Source organism: Solanum verrucosum, unplaced genomic scaffold, assembly GCF_900185275.1.
Source record: "Solanum verrucosum unplaced genomic scaffold, falcon-dt-bn FXZP01000239.1, whole genome shotgun sequence".
Taxonomy (NCBI): Eukaryota; Viridiplantae; Streptophyta; class Magnoliopsida; order Solanales; family Solanaceae; genus Solanum; species Solanum verrucosum.
In genome coordinates this window covers 1,452,199-1,465,113 of record NW_026020009.1, presented here as the reverse complement: position 1 = coordinate 1,465,113, position 12,915 = coordinate 1,452,199, and the positions used below count along the sequence as shown (strand labels likewise).

The 12,915-nt window shown below is 33.9% G+C and overlaps 1 protein-coding gene and 1 non-coding gene across 2 annotated transcripts; one reads left to right on the top strand and one right to left on the bottom strand.

The window, feature by feature from the left end:
- Window positions 1-5,377: 5,377 nt before the first annotated feature.
- Window positions 5,378-10,636, top strand: LOC125819827 (uncharacterized). The gene is made up of 7 exons (XM_049499253.1): window positions 5,378-6,095; window positions 6,723-6,775; window positions 7,010-7,103; window positions 7,891-8,167; window positions 8,264-8,335; window positions 8,439-8,761; window positions 10,521-10,636. Exons 1-7 carry the CDS (start codon window positions 5,378-5,380, stop codon window positions 10,634-10,636), a joined length of 1,653 nt encoding a protein of 550 aa, XP_049355210.1.
- A 1,692-nt stretch (window positions 10,637-12,328) lies between these two features.
- LOC125819845 (U6atac minor spliceosomal RNA) lies at window positions 12,329-12,455 on the bottom strand. Its single transcript, XR_007442492.1, has one exon. It is a non-coding gene; the product is annotated as a U6atac minor spliceosomal RNA (small nuclear RNA).
- Window positions 12,456-12,915: the final 460 nt, after the last annotated feature.

Sequence of the window (12,915 nt, the reverse complement as noted above, 5' to 3'; positions counted from 1 at the left end):
GTTAGAAGAACAACCCATCACAGGGTAAATATAATAAAGTACACAATTACTTATATTTTGATAAATTGAAGATCCCTAGGCTTTACTGCATTTTTTAAGATTATTAGTTATGCTTGGGTTAACTATGTCGATTTTTTTTTTACGTAGGACACACTGCATTTAACAAAGTTTGACGAAACAACTTTGTGTAGACTTTTGAGAAGTCATCTGCTTGATTTTCAAAGCACATTTCAGTGTTTTTTTTTTGGCTGATTTAGTCATGGGTTGATTTTACTGTAATTAGCTGATCGGAAATACCTGTCGGTGAAACCTGTAAGAGTATTCATTTGACGTAGAAGATAAGACCAATAAGAGACCAAACATAGACGCAACTGATTGCTTTCCAACTAGGATATTTAAGCCTCCTATATTATTAAAATTTATGTTTTTGTTTTAGGATGTTTGTTAGTGAAGCTTTTGTTTAATTGTTGTGTTATTTCTTTCAATTTTGTCTGGTTCATTTGGTTTTGGGTTGTAACCTGATTGTCTAGGTTCTTCACTATACCTTGTATGTTCTTCCAATCGAATTCATCAAAAGACATAGAATAGCCTACTTATCTAATGATATTAATGGAACTTGCCTTCTTTATTCTCGATTTGGTAGAATTCTCCTTCTCATTTAAAGTGGCTTCCTTCCTCAAAGAAAAAGAAAACCCCTCCAGAGAGTTCATCTTCATTTAAGTGCAATGACTGAGCCAGACAAATCGTTGTTCCTAAGGTTTAAAGTTGTCAAGTAAGAACACTCTCCTATGCTTGCAGGGATACTTCCTGTTAGCTTTTTGTTTATAACTATCACTTTTTCACGAGTTTCACATGTGAACAAGTAGTTGTTCTCTTTTGCTTTTCCTACCTGAACCATCACCATATATGCATCATTCTTAATATCTTTTTCGCGAGTTTCGCCCGCGAACAGAACTTTTGAACATGACATGATTCCTAAAATATCATGTTCCATATCTTCAAACACAAGATACATGCTACAAGACAATCTGGAGGTAGTTAGACCCTCTAATTTGATGATATTGGGGTGATCAACCTTGCAGAGGATCATAATTTCTCGTGCCATCTATCTAACACTTTCTAGCTCGAAGTTACCAAATGGCACCTTCTTAAGGGCAACTTTCCTTCAACATTCATCAGTTAGAAAACCTAAAGTAACATAAAGATATTAAAAATTCTTTAAAAATATACAAAGTAGGAAGAAGAAAATTGACCCTAGAATAAGTGGCATTCCACCCAATATTCCATTGATCGGAAGAGACAGAGATATCAAGTCTAGCATGACTCTGGTATGAGAACATGTATGGAAAGATGAAAGAAGTTTCACCTCTCGTAACTTCTAGTATTTCTTTTTCAGAAACAAGACATCTAACCTTTGGTATTAACTGGCTATAATGTAAGTTTGGTTTCATTTTCATTACTATATCATCTTGCCTTTTGTGGTCTGCTATGAGAGCATCTATCGGAAGGTTAATGAAATTTCGCCTATCATTTACTTTTGTATTTTTCTAAAAGGATTATTCAATTTTTTGTTCTCAACTATGTAAATGTGAATCTTATCCCCTTTAGATTGTGTTTTGTTTCTCTCTTGAGATAGGATACAAATATGTGAAAAGAGATGGTCTTTCAAATTTATTTTAACCTTCTAAGAACCCTGCTAGAATTTGCTTTTTCAACAGCAGTTAATTTTACTTTTACTACTTTATATTATATAATACTTAGTCAATTAGTTGTTAGCCATGTATTCCTATTATTTAGGAGTAAGTTAGTGAGTTAGGAATCTGTTAGTCGTGGGTTTACTGCTTTCTGCTTTATGTTTTTTATTCTAGTCTTATAAATGTAATATGAAGACAACAATAAAAATGTTCTTGTACCGATATTCTTCTTGACTTCTCTTCTTTCTAATAACTCATACTTCTGAAATTTACCAACAATTGGTATCTAGAGATTTTTTATCTTGTAAGATATGTGGGTGTTTCTCTGAGTGATTGTTTCAAGTGACTCAAGCACCACAACCAGAAACAACAAAAGATTAAACATGGAAGAACACTCAAGTTTCTCGGCAATGGCACCTCCTGTCTTCAATGGTGAAATTTTTTAGATGTGGGCAGTGAAGATGGAAGCTTATCTCGAATCTTTAAATCTTTGGGAGGCAATCGAGGAAGACTATGAAGTTCTTCCGCTACCCGGAAACCCAAAAATGGCTCAACTCAAAAATAATAAGGAGAAGAAAACCAGAAAATCTAAGGCAAATGCATGTCTTTTTTCAGCAGTCTCTTCAACAATTTTCACTCGTATCATCTATATCTATCTATATTACCTTAAAAGCATGAACTCCTAACTTGAATGTTAAATTACTATAATATCCCTAACTTAGGTTGTGACTTTTTCGATGAGTTGTGACTTTTTCGATAAGTTGTTACTTTTTTCAAAGGGTTGTGATTTTTCGATGAGTTGTGACATTTCCAATGAGTTGTGACTTTTTCAAGAAGTTGTGACTTTTCCAAATAGTTGTGACTTTTCCAAAGAGTTGTGACTTTTCCGAAGAGTTTTGAATTTCTTAATAAGTTGTGATTTTTCCAAAAGATCATGATCATTCACATAAGACACACAAAACATTTGTTCATACTATCCTTTGTTGACTATAAATAGAGAGACTTCGTCTCATTTTCCAACCATAATTTTTTCAAATCTTCTACTCTTCTTCTTCTTGCATTTTGAAATTCCTTGTGTAATTTATTGTCGTTTGAGTGAAGTTCGAAGTTAAGCGGAATATGCGGTACCACTATTCTGATGAAGTAAGTCATTCTATCCTAAGAGGGTTTATTCCATAACCTCAAGTACTTGGGGAAAATAATATAATTTTAATGATATAATAATTATTTTTTTGCTTAATATCCACATTAGTATGTAATGTTCCAATATATGAAGTTAACATGATGTAGTTTAAAGTCATTTGTTTTTGTTAAGAATTTCTCTTGTGATGTAGATATATTTTTCTTAATTTCTTTTTCCAAAATTTAGAGAATTGTCACGATTTGTTTTTTATGCTCAAGACAAAAGAATGACTTTATTTATCAATGTTACTTATGTGATTTAGACTCCCAGGAAGTTTGTTTCAAAAGAGTTATTACTATATAAGCATTGCCCTTTTGTTTTACTTATTTACTATTTCTTAATATTTCAGTATTTTAGATGAAGAAAAGTTCATATGACTTGTAATAACGCCAATTGAAGTTTGTATTAGTTTAATTTTTATTATTTATTTAATAGCTAATTTTACAAGACAAAATATTTTCATTATTGCAAATATATATTTATATTTGGGTAGGTATTTGTATTTAAATTAAAGTATTATATATGTCACAAATTAAAGTATTATATATGTCACAAATGGGTAGGTATTTGTATTTAAATTAAACTATTAAGTGAATGAGATCTTCTACCTTGAAAATATATTATTTGAAAATGTTCTGAGTTCTTTTTTTAAAAGAAACAAACTCGCAACAAATGTGAACATAGAAAATATAGTTATTCTCTTCACATGCTCATATGACATCTATACAATTTAACGTACAATACACATGCAAAGCACATTTGGTTAGATGACAAGAAAAATACAAAACAAATATTTTCTATAAAGTACTATTAGTGAGCTAAGACTAATTACATGATTGAACCTAATAAAATTGAAATAAATGTAGAAGTTTAACAGAATATGGGACACTATTCAGATGAAGTATATATCGTTCTATCCTAAGAGGGTATAATTCATAACTTCGAGTACTTGAGGTAATTTATTTATCAATACTACTTCTGTGATTTAGATTATCAGGAAGTTTGCTTCAAAATTGTTATTACTATATAAACATTGCCCTTTTGTTTTACTATTCACTATTTCTTGATATTTAAGTATTTTAGACAAAGAGAAATTCATATGACTTGTAATAACGCAAGTAGAAATTTTTATTATTTATTTAATAGCTACTTTTTATGAGATAAATATTTTCATTAATGAAAATATATATTTACATTTTGGTAGGTATTTGTACTTAAATTAAAGTATCATATATTTCATAAATGTATTATCAAGTTAACAAGATCTTCTAAGTTCAAAATATATTATTTTAAAATGTTCCAAGTTATTTATTTTTTTTAAAAAAACACTCACAACAATAATTTCTATCGTTTAAAAAATAAATTTTATATTCAGTAATATGGAATAAATATTTACATTTTTTCCTAAACTAAATTAAAATCTAATAACTAAAAAAATAGAAACAGTAATTAAAAGTCCTATTTATTTATGTACGTATATAATTTAATAGAAATTCAGCTATTGCACATTAATTCTTTAACATTCTTAGGTATAATATTATTAATTCAATAGTTATTACATTAATTTCTTTCTTTCATCTTTCGTTATATTAACTTTTGACCAATAATTTTTCATAATATTACACCCCTCATATAAATGTGATAACATGGTATTGTAATTTTTCCTTTGATGAATCATACTTGGTTGAACAAATTGAAATAATTTACGAGTATATGAATTATATCTTTTTTGGATGTAAGATGTACATGCAATTATATATATGAATTCACACATAAAATATATTCTTTAATTTTAATTTTTTGTTTTTTCTGGTAAAAAAAAAAGAAAACCTTTTTGTTAACTATGGATAGTAAGATAACTCTCTTTGATTTATGTACACAGTCAAACGAGAAGTCAAGTATGAGAGCGAACAACAATACATTATTTATTATGTGATAACTTATAAAATGTAGTTGTTCTTTTCACATGTTCATATGCCATCTAAACAGTTTAATGTGGAATACACGTGGAAACATCTGGTTAGATGACAAGGAAAATAAACAACAATTATCGTGTGTAAGGTAATATTAGTGAGATATGACTAATTAGACGATTGAACTTCATCAAATTGAAATAAATATATAAATTATTGCATTTAACTAATAAAATTTCTCATTGTTGATCTTCATAGGTTGCATGAATTAGAGATATATATGACGATCCACATTGAACATTCGCAAAATAATCTGCAATATTATTTTGTGCTAAGCTTAGTATTAAAATCATCGCCTAAATAAGCAATACTATTTACTATAAAATATATTTTCTGAATTATTAATCACGTGGAATACACGTGTCAAAAAAACTAGTGTCTCTAAAATCAGCAAAAGCCATCTGGGATTAGCTCGAGGCAGAATATGAAGGAGATGATCATATCAAAGATATGCAAGGGTTGAATCTCATTAGAGACTTTAAGTTACAGAAGATGAAAGAATCGGAAGCATCAAAGAATACTCTGACATGCTTATGAGCATAGAAAACAGAGTAAGTATACTTGGTTCTGAGTTTAAACACTCGCGGATTGTTGAAAAGATCCTGGTTACTATAACTGAAAGATTTGAAGCCACCATTACCAATTTGGAGAACACCAAGGATTTGTCAAAAATCACTTTGGCGGAATTATTAAATTCCTTGCAGGCTCAAGAACAAAGAAGGGTTATGAGAGAAGAGGGAATATTAGTGTCCAAACATGAAAACAGTGGAGGATACAAAAAGAAAAACAATAAGAAGAACCAGCCAAAAAATGAAGAAGGAGCAGCTCGCTACAGCAACAAAAGCAAAGCAGGTAGCTTCAAAGGAAACTATCCTGCTTGTAAGCATTGTGGAAAGAATGGGCTCGTGTCGTATAAGTGTTGGAAAAGGCCAGATGCTAAATGCAGTAAGTGCAACCAACTCGGGCATGAAGCAATTATCTGCAAGAATAAATTGCAGCAGCAACACGCATACTCCCATGTTGCTAATCAACAGGAAGGGGATCAACTCTTTTTGGCATCGTGTTTTGCAAGCAATGCTTCAACTGAGGCTTGGCTGATTGATAGTGGATGCACAAACCATATGACTCATTACAAAGAGCTCTTTAAAGACTTGAAGCCTATTGGAGTTACAAAAGTCAGAATAGGTCATCGCGGTTATATTCCAGCAAAAGGAATGGGAACTATTACAATCAAAACACAATCAGGTACTAAAGCAAATTTTGATGTTCTTTATGTACCAAATTTAGATCAGAACTTGTTAAGTGTTGGTCAATTGTTAGAAAAAGGTTTCAAATTATATTTCAAAGATAAAAATGTATTGATAAAGGAATCCTAAGGACATGACTTGTTTAAAGTCAAAATGAGAGGCATAAGTTTCTCATTAAATCCATTGGAGGAAGAACAAGTGGTGTATTCGGCAAGAGAAAATGCTTTTGAGTTATGCCATAAGAGACTCGGACACTATCATTATCAAGGGCTTCTCAAAATGCAAGAATTGGTGATATTCGAGAACCTTTCTAAACTGGAAGAGAATTCTAAAAATTGTCAGGCTTGTCAATTTGGAAAACAAAGTAGAATTCCATTCCCAAAGGAAACTTGGAGAGCAACAAGAAAGTTGCAACTGGTTCACACCGATATTGGAGGACCCCAAAGTATTCATTCACTTAAAGGTAGTCTTTATTATGTTATTTTTTAAAGTATAAATGGAGGTTAAGATCATTTTTGGAAGTTGAAAGCGATGTTGGAAAATGAAAGTTGCTGCAAAATTCAGATCTTACGATCTGACAATGGCAAGGAGTACACTTCTCATTAGTTTGGTCTATTTTGTGAAGAGGCAGGGTTTGAACGTCAACTTACTGCTCCTTATACTCCAGAACAAAATGGAGTAAGTGAGAGAAGAAACAGATTTATCATGGAGATGGCAAGATGTATGTTGCACAAAAAGAATTTGCCAAAGATGTTTTGGGTAGAGGCAACAAATATAGTTGTGTTCCTACAAAATTGACTTCCCTCAAAATCTGTGAATGATCAAACTCCTTTTGAAGCATGGTATGGATACAAGCCTCCGCTAAATTTTCTTAAACTGTTTGGTTGTCTTTATTTTCCGTATTTACCTCAGGTCAAACGGGATAAACTAGATAAGAAAGCTGCCCCGGGCATTTTTATTGGGTACAGTAATGTTTCAAAAGTGTACAACATCTTTCAACCCGAAGGTGAGAAGACAGTTATCAGCAGAGATGTGCACTTCATGGAGAATGAAGAATGGGATTGGGATGACTCAAGGAATTCCATATAGAAAACAAGCTCATGGTTAAATGAAATGGACGATGATCCACCAGTTAGGGGAACTCAATTGCTCTCCTATATATATAAGAGATGTAATGTTGCGATTCGTGAACCTGTTAACCCTAAAGATGCTCTCAAAGACTCCAAGTAGAGAAATGCAATGGAGGAGGAGCTGTTTATGATCGAAAAAAATGATACGTGACAGCTTGTTGAGAAACCTCAAGGCAGAAAAGTAATTGGGATAAAATGGGAGTTCCGAACCAAGCTAAATGTTGATGATTCAATCAATAAGCATAAACCAGGGCTTGTAGTGAAGGGTTATGCATAGATTTTTCGTGTAGATCATTCTGATACTTTTTCTCCAATCGTTAGGCTCGACACGATGAGATTACTTATAACTAGTTTTGCACAACGTGGATGGAAAATGCATCAGATGGATGTCAAATAAACATTTCTTAATGGCATTCTTAAAGAAGAAATTTATGTTGAGCAATCTGAAGGGTTTGTTATAGATGGAATAGAAGATAAAGTCTATCGACTAGATAAAACTCTTTATGGCTTAAAACAGGCACCAAGAGCTTGGTATAGTCGAATAGATGATTATTTGCTCGGTCTCGATTTTGAAAAGAGTCCTTCAGAATTCACACTATATGTTAAACATAATGGCAGTGTGATTCTTTTTCTCTCTATATATGGATGACCTTTTTATTACAGGGAACAGTGAGAAACTAATTGATGAGTTCAAGCAAGATATGACGCAAACTTTGGAAATGTCTGATCTTCGTCTTATGACATATTTCCTTGGAATGAAGATTACACAAGGAAAATATGAGTTTTTCGTTTGCCAGAAAAAGTACACAAAGGAAATTCTCAAGAAATTCAAAATGGAAAAATGCAAAGAGATTAGTACTCCCATGAACCAAAAAGAGAAACTAAGTAAAGATGATAGAGCCGAAAAGGGGGATGAGACATACGTCAGAAGTTTCATTGGGTGTTTAATGCTTCTTAGAGCAACAAGACCCAATATATTGTATGTTGTAAGTGTTTTGTCAAGGTTCTGCATTGTCCTAGTTAAATACATTTGCAGGAAGCCAAAAGAATTGTGTGATATATCAAAGGAACCATCACCTATGGAGTCAAGTTTCAGAAGAGTCAACCTGTGAATCTTTGTGGGTATTCCGACATTGATTGGGTTGGTCCCAAGCATGATGCAAAGAGTGCCTCACGGTACTATGTTAGTCTTGGTTCTAGAATTTTCTCAGGGGCTGTAAGAAACAAGATATTATAGCTCAATCTACTGTCGAAGCTGAGTTTGTGGCAGCTGCAGCAGCAGTAAATCAAGCATTATTGCTGAAGAAAATTCTGGTTGATTTGCATATGGAACCAACAGGAGGCATCAAAGTGTTCGTGGATAATGAAGAAGCAATAGCTATATCTAACAATCTTGTGTTTCATGGAAGAACTAAGCACTTCAAAATCAAGTTCTTTTACTTAAGAGAAGTGCAAAAAGATGGAGATATAGCTCTTGTCTACTGCAAGTCGGAAGAACAATTGGCTGATATATTCACTAAGCCTTTACCAGTCAGTAAGTTTCAACATCTCAGATAGAAAATTGGAGTATAAAGTTTCCAAAGCAAGGAGGAGTGATAGGAATTTGCTTTATCAACTGCAATTAATTTTACTTTTACTGCTTTATATTAGATAAGACTTAGTCAATTTGTTGTTAGCCATCTATTCCTATTATTTAGGAGTAAGTTAGTGAATTAGGAATCTTCTAGTCGTGGGTTTACTGCTTTCTGTTTTTTATTCTAGTCTTATAAATGTAATCTGAAGACATCAATAAAAATGTCCTTCTACCGATATTCTTCTTGACTTCTTTGCTCTCTAATAGTTCATACTTCTGAAATTTACCAACAAACCCTTTGAATCTTTCAACTTTACTATTATAGTTCTTATTTTTCTAACTTCTATAACTGGTATTGTTATTGCTATGACGTCTAATTTTCTATTGTCTCAATGATTTTATTTTATAAGAAATGGATTAGCATTTCTATGCATTTGTTCAAAGCTATTGCCTTCTTGAAGAAAAAAAAGGAATACGATGGAAAATATTTGTTGTATTTCTGATCATGCTTTGTACAAGAATTTATAATCGAAACTAAAACAATAAAACCAATCATATGCTTATAGCTGTCCTATTTCTATTGGCTACCTTGTAACAAACATTTCAAAATTGTGGAGAAGGTAACTACTACACTATTGTTGAACTTATCCTAGGACTGGAAGGGGGACCGGGTCGGCCCGCGACCGATCCGAGAACCGGCTCGCCGGACCCGGTCCGGTTCACCCGTTGGTCCCGGTCGACCCGGCCCGGATGAACCGGCCGGTTCGCGGGATCCCCTAACAATATATATATATATTTTAAAAAAAAATTCTATCTGTTGGGCAACGGCTAGTGGGCCCCCCCAACGGATTTTTTGACAGTTTTTCCCCCCTACCAACACCCCCTACCACCCCTACTTTTAATAAATTACTTTAAACCCTCAAGTTATTATAAATACACTTTAACCCACTTTTAATATTATAAATACCCCTCTATCCCTTATTATTTCTTACAAAATCATATATTTTCTCATCTATTTTTTATATTCTTTCAAGTCTCAATCTTAAGTCTCAAATCTCAATATTTTATTCCATTTAAGTCTCATATTATATCATAATATATATGTAGTCGACTCATCTAGCATCTTCTCCTGGAGCTGGGTTTAATTTCTTGATTCCAACACCTTTTTTGTCGCATTTAAGCATTACCAATGGTGAAATACGCAACTAACACATACATCATTTTGGAACTTTAGTTTCATAACATTTATGTTGTAAAGCCATTTGTTTCTTCCTATGTCATTTAGCAACACTTATTATAACAGTTACATTGTTATTTTATTAGAGATCGACTCCTTCCACTTCTCAGGTAGTCAAACTATGGGTGGACCTTCGAATAAGAAATTTGTGGTGCTGCTTCCACAGCCTCAGGCTTAGCAGATAAATTAAAAAATACTATAATATGTTGTAGCCTTTTGATGAGTCCACAAATTGGAATCATTTAGGGCTTTATTTTAATAGAAATTGTGTCCTTGAATGCTTGTTTTATCTCAATACCTGATTAAAATGATGAAGTTTCAGTTATTCGACGTTTTAGTGGAAGCATGGACACTTAGGCACAAAATGGAGCAAATAGGGCTAAAACGAACAAGAAATAGAATCCTGCAGGTCGCCGAGTTCAACTTGGCGAGCTGCCGAAATGACATGAACCACCCTTTGTTCCAATATGCGAATCCTTGAAGGAAATGGATCAAAAGGCAAGGAAAAGAGCAGTCGGCGAGTCGCCGATCAGTTTCGCAAAGCAGTAATGTACCGCCCAATGATTCAGAATGCGAGGATGCAAAAGGCAAGACACTGAAGGTGATGAGCTTACCAAAGGGCGGATCGCCAATTTTATCGGTGATCTCGTCTGATGTCGCCGAACAATCCTCCGCACAACAATCTATGAAAACTATAAATACTAGTTAGAAAGAGATTTTTGGAGTGGAACAATTATTATTATTATTTTCACTTTAAAACATATTCTAGCTGATATATTTCTCTCAAGTTTGGAGAGGGTTTTGTGGAGACTTGACGAAAGGAGTTCTTCTTCCCCAAGTTGGAAGTTGGTCTTCTCTATTCATTTTCCTTTGGTTTATTCACGGTTTAGTTTCTCATACCCAGTTGATTTCATTCTCATGTTGGGTATAATTTCTTATTTCTTGATGTGTGGCTAAAATCCCCCATTCTTGGGGTGTGATTTAGCAAATATGGGTTGATATTCTTGTTGGGTCTTGCTTGCTGATAGGTTAAATGTATTTTAATGGTGATTTCACCTAGTGGTTTTGGTTTAATCTAAAGGGTTTGTAGTTGCAAATACAAAGCCACCCATGTGTTTTCGGCTTTCCCGAGAGGGAGGTCGCGAAACCAAAACCACTAGACTGATGGCCTAATGAGTTGGTCGACATGAGGTTCCGCCCGAGAGGATGAGCCCTAGTCCCATATCCTAACATTGAGCTTGAGAGAGTGAGTGGGGTAAGGCGTAGGCTGGTCTTCATGCGGCAAATGGGTGTCCAAGAGGAACTCATTTGAAACGGGGTAAGTTGCCTGAGAGGGAACTTATTTCCATTTAAAGCTTAGCTTAGTCACTATTATTTTGCAAATGACCTATCGAAAGCATGTACCCAACAATTTATCTCAACTTGTATTGCGGTCACATCCCAAAAACCTTTCCCCAAACTTCATTTTCTTGTTTATTTTGCTGTTTTAGTACTTGTTACAAAAACCCCTTTGATATTTGACACTTTTGTGTCACCCTCTTTAATTTACAATGTCTTTTATCGCAAATGTATCTTGGAAACAACCTTCCTTAGCTTTTGCCCCTAGCTCGACCCAAGCAATGCCCAAAAGTCTTTCTTAGTCAGAGTATGGGCTTGGGCTTCGGTTCGGGACTCTGAATCGATCAATCGAATGGGAAAACACCTTTCCTCTTTCGCTTTCTCTCCACTCCTGGTAATAGAGCGAAGCCTTAGGCTGATAAACTGATTAAAGGCAGACCAAGAGCATTACCTACGAGGATTTGAATGAAATTCTAATTGGTTATTAATTTTCAAAACCGCTCCCTTGAGGCATTACCCTAACCCTCGGTTGGGTTACTATATTATCGACGATCGTAGACACTCATATCGTAGGATAGTGTGGTTGGTCACGATAAGCATCACCTTTCTAGCAAGCTCTCAGTATAATGTTCCACAAACTAAATGTAACATATGGTAAAACATAAATATGTTAATATTAGGCTTAATAGTCTTTTCTTTATTTGCATCTCAATACTTAAAGCACGTGCCTTGCGCGGGCATCTTTTATCTAGTTCTACTATAAAAGATAACTAAATTTCATAAAAAAATGGCTTCTCATTTTTTTAGGGTGTCTGATATCCACATTGGAGCCTAAATGATTCTTTGCCTCCGTTAGGGTCCATTTAGGGGTAACACTCCTACCAAAGATTTTTCTATACCGAAAGCTAGATCCAGAAGCTTCTTTCTAAGAGAGAAGCAGTACCATCAATTGGACCACATTCTTTGTTGGTCCCACCAAGTTGGAATGCCTTAAATGGATGTGTGGGAACAGGTAAAACCCGAAGGTTGGTTCCATCCTTGTAGAGGGAGATGAAAACTAGCTCTCCTTTTTATGAGCACAAACCATAGGTTAAGGGACGATCAACTATTTTTTGCTCTAATTAATGGCTGGCACATAATTTAATTTTCATAACAAGTTATCCACATTAAAACAAAGAACAAATGTCAACAAAAATAATAGCAACAAAGTAGGAATAGAAAACATTATGACTAATTGGTCCAAAGGAAATAATTGCACTTGTTGGAAAAGCTAACAAGTGCTTCATTAGCACAAACATTATGACTAATTGGTCCAAGTGCGCACACTCATCTCCAAATCCCTAATTCTTCTAATTGCACAAACAATCACCGCTGCTAGCTGGTACTAGGACCTGCATGATGAAACAAATTAATATTGTAGCATGAGTATAAAAAATTGGTACTTTGTAGACATCACATGTCGACTCAGCAAGAAAGGTAAAAACAATATGAAAAGATAGAATCTAGAAACAGACATAAGTCAAAGTGGATATGAAAGAAA

Bases quoted from the DNA above. Each gene is read 5' to 3' on its own strand.
- LOC125819827 (XM_049499253.1), top strand. From the start codon at position 5,378: ATGCTTATGAGCATAGAAAACAGAGTAAGTATACTTGGTTCTGAGTTT. The intron at 6,096-6,722 runs GTACTAAAGCAA...TATTTTGTGAAG, and splicing joins TACAATCAAAACACAATCAG to AGGCAGGGTTTGAACGTCAA. The intron at 8,336-8,438 runs GTGAATCTTTGT...GAATTTTCTCAG, and splicing joins AGTTTCAGAAGAGTCAACCT to GGGCTGTAAGAAACAAGATA.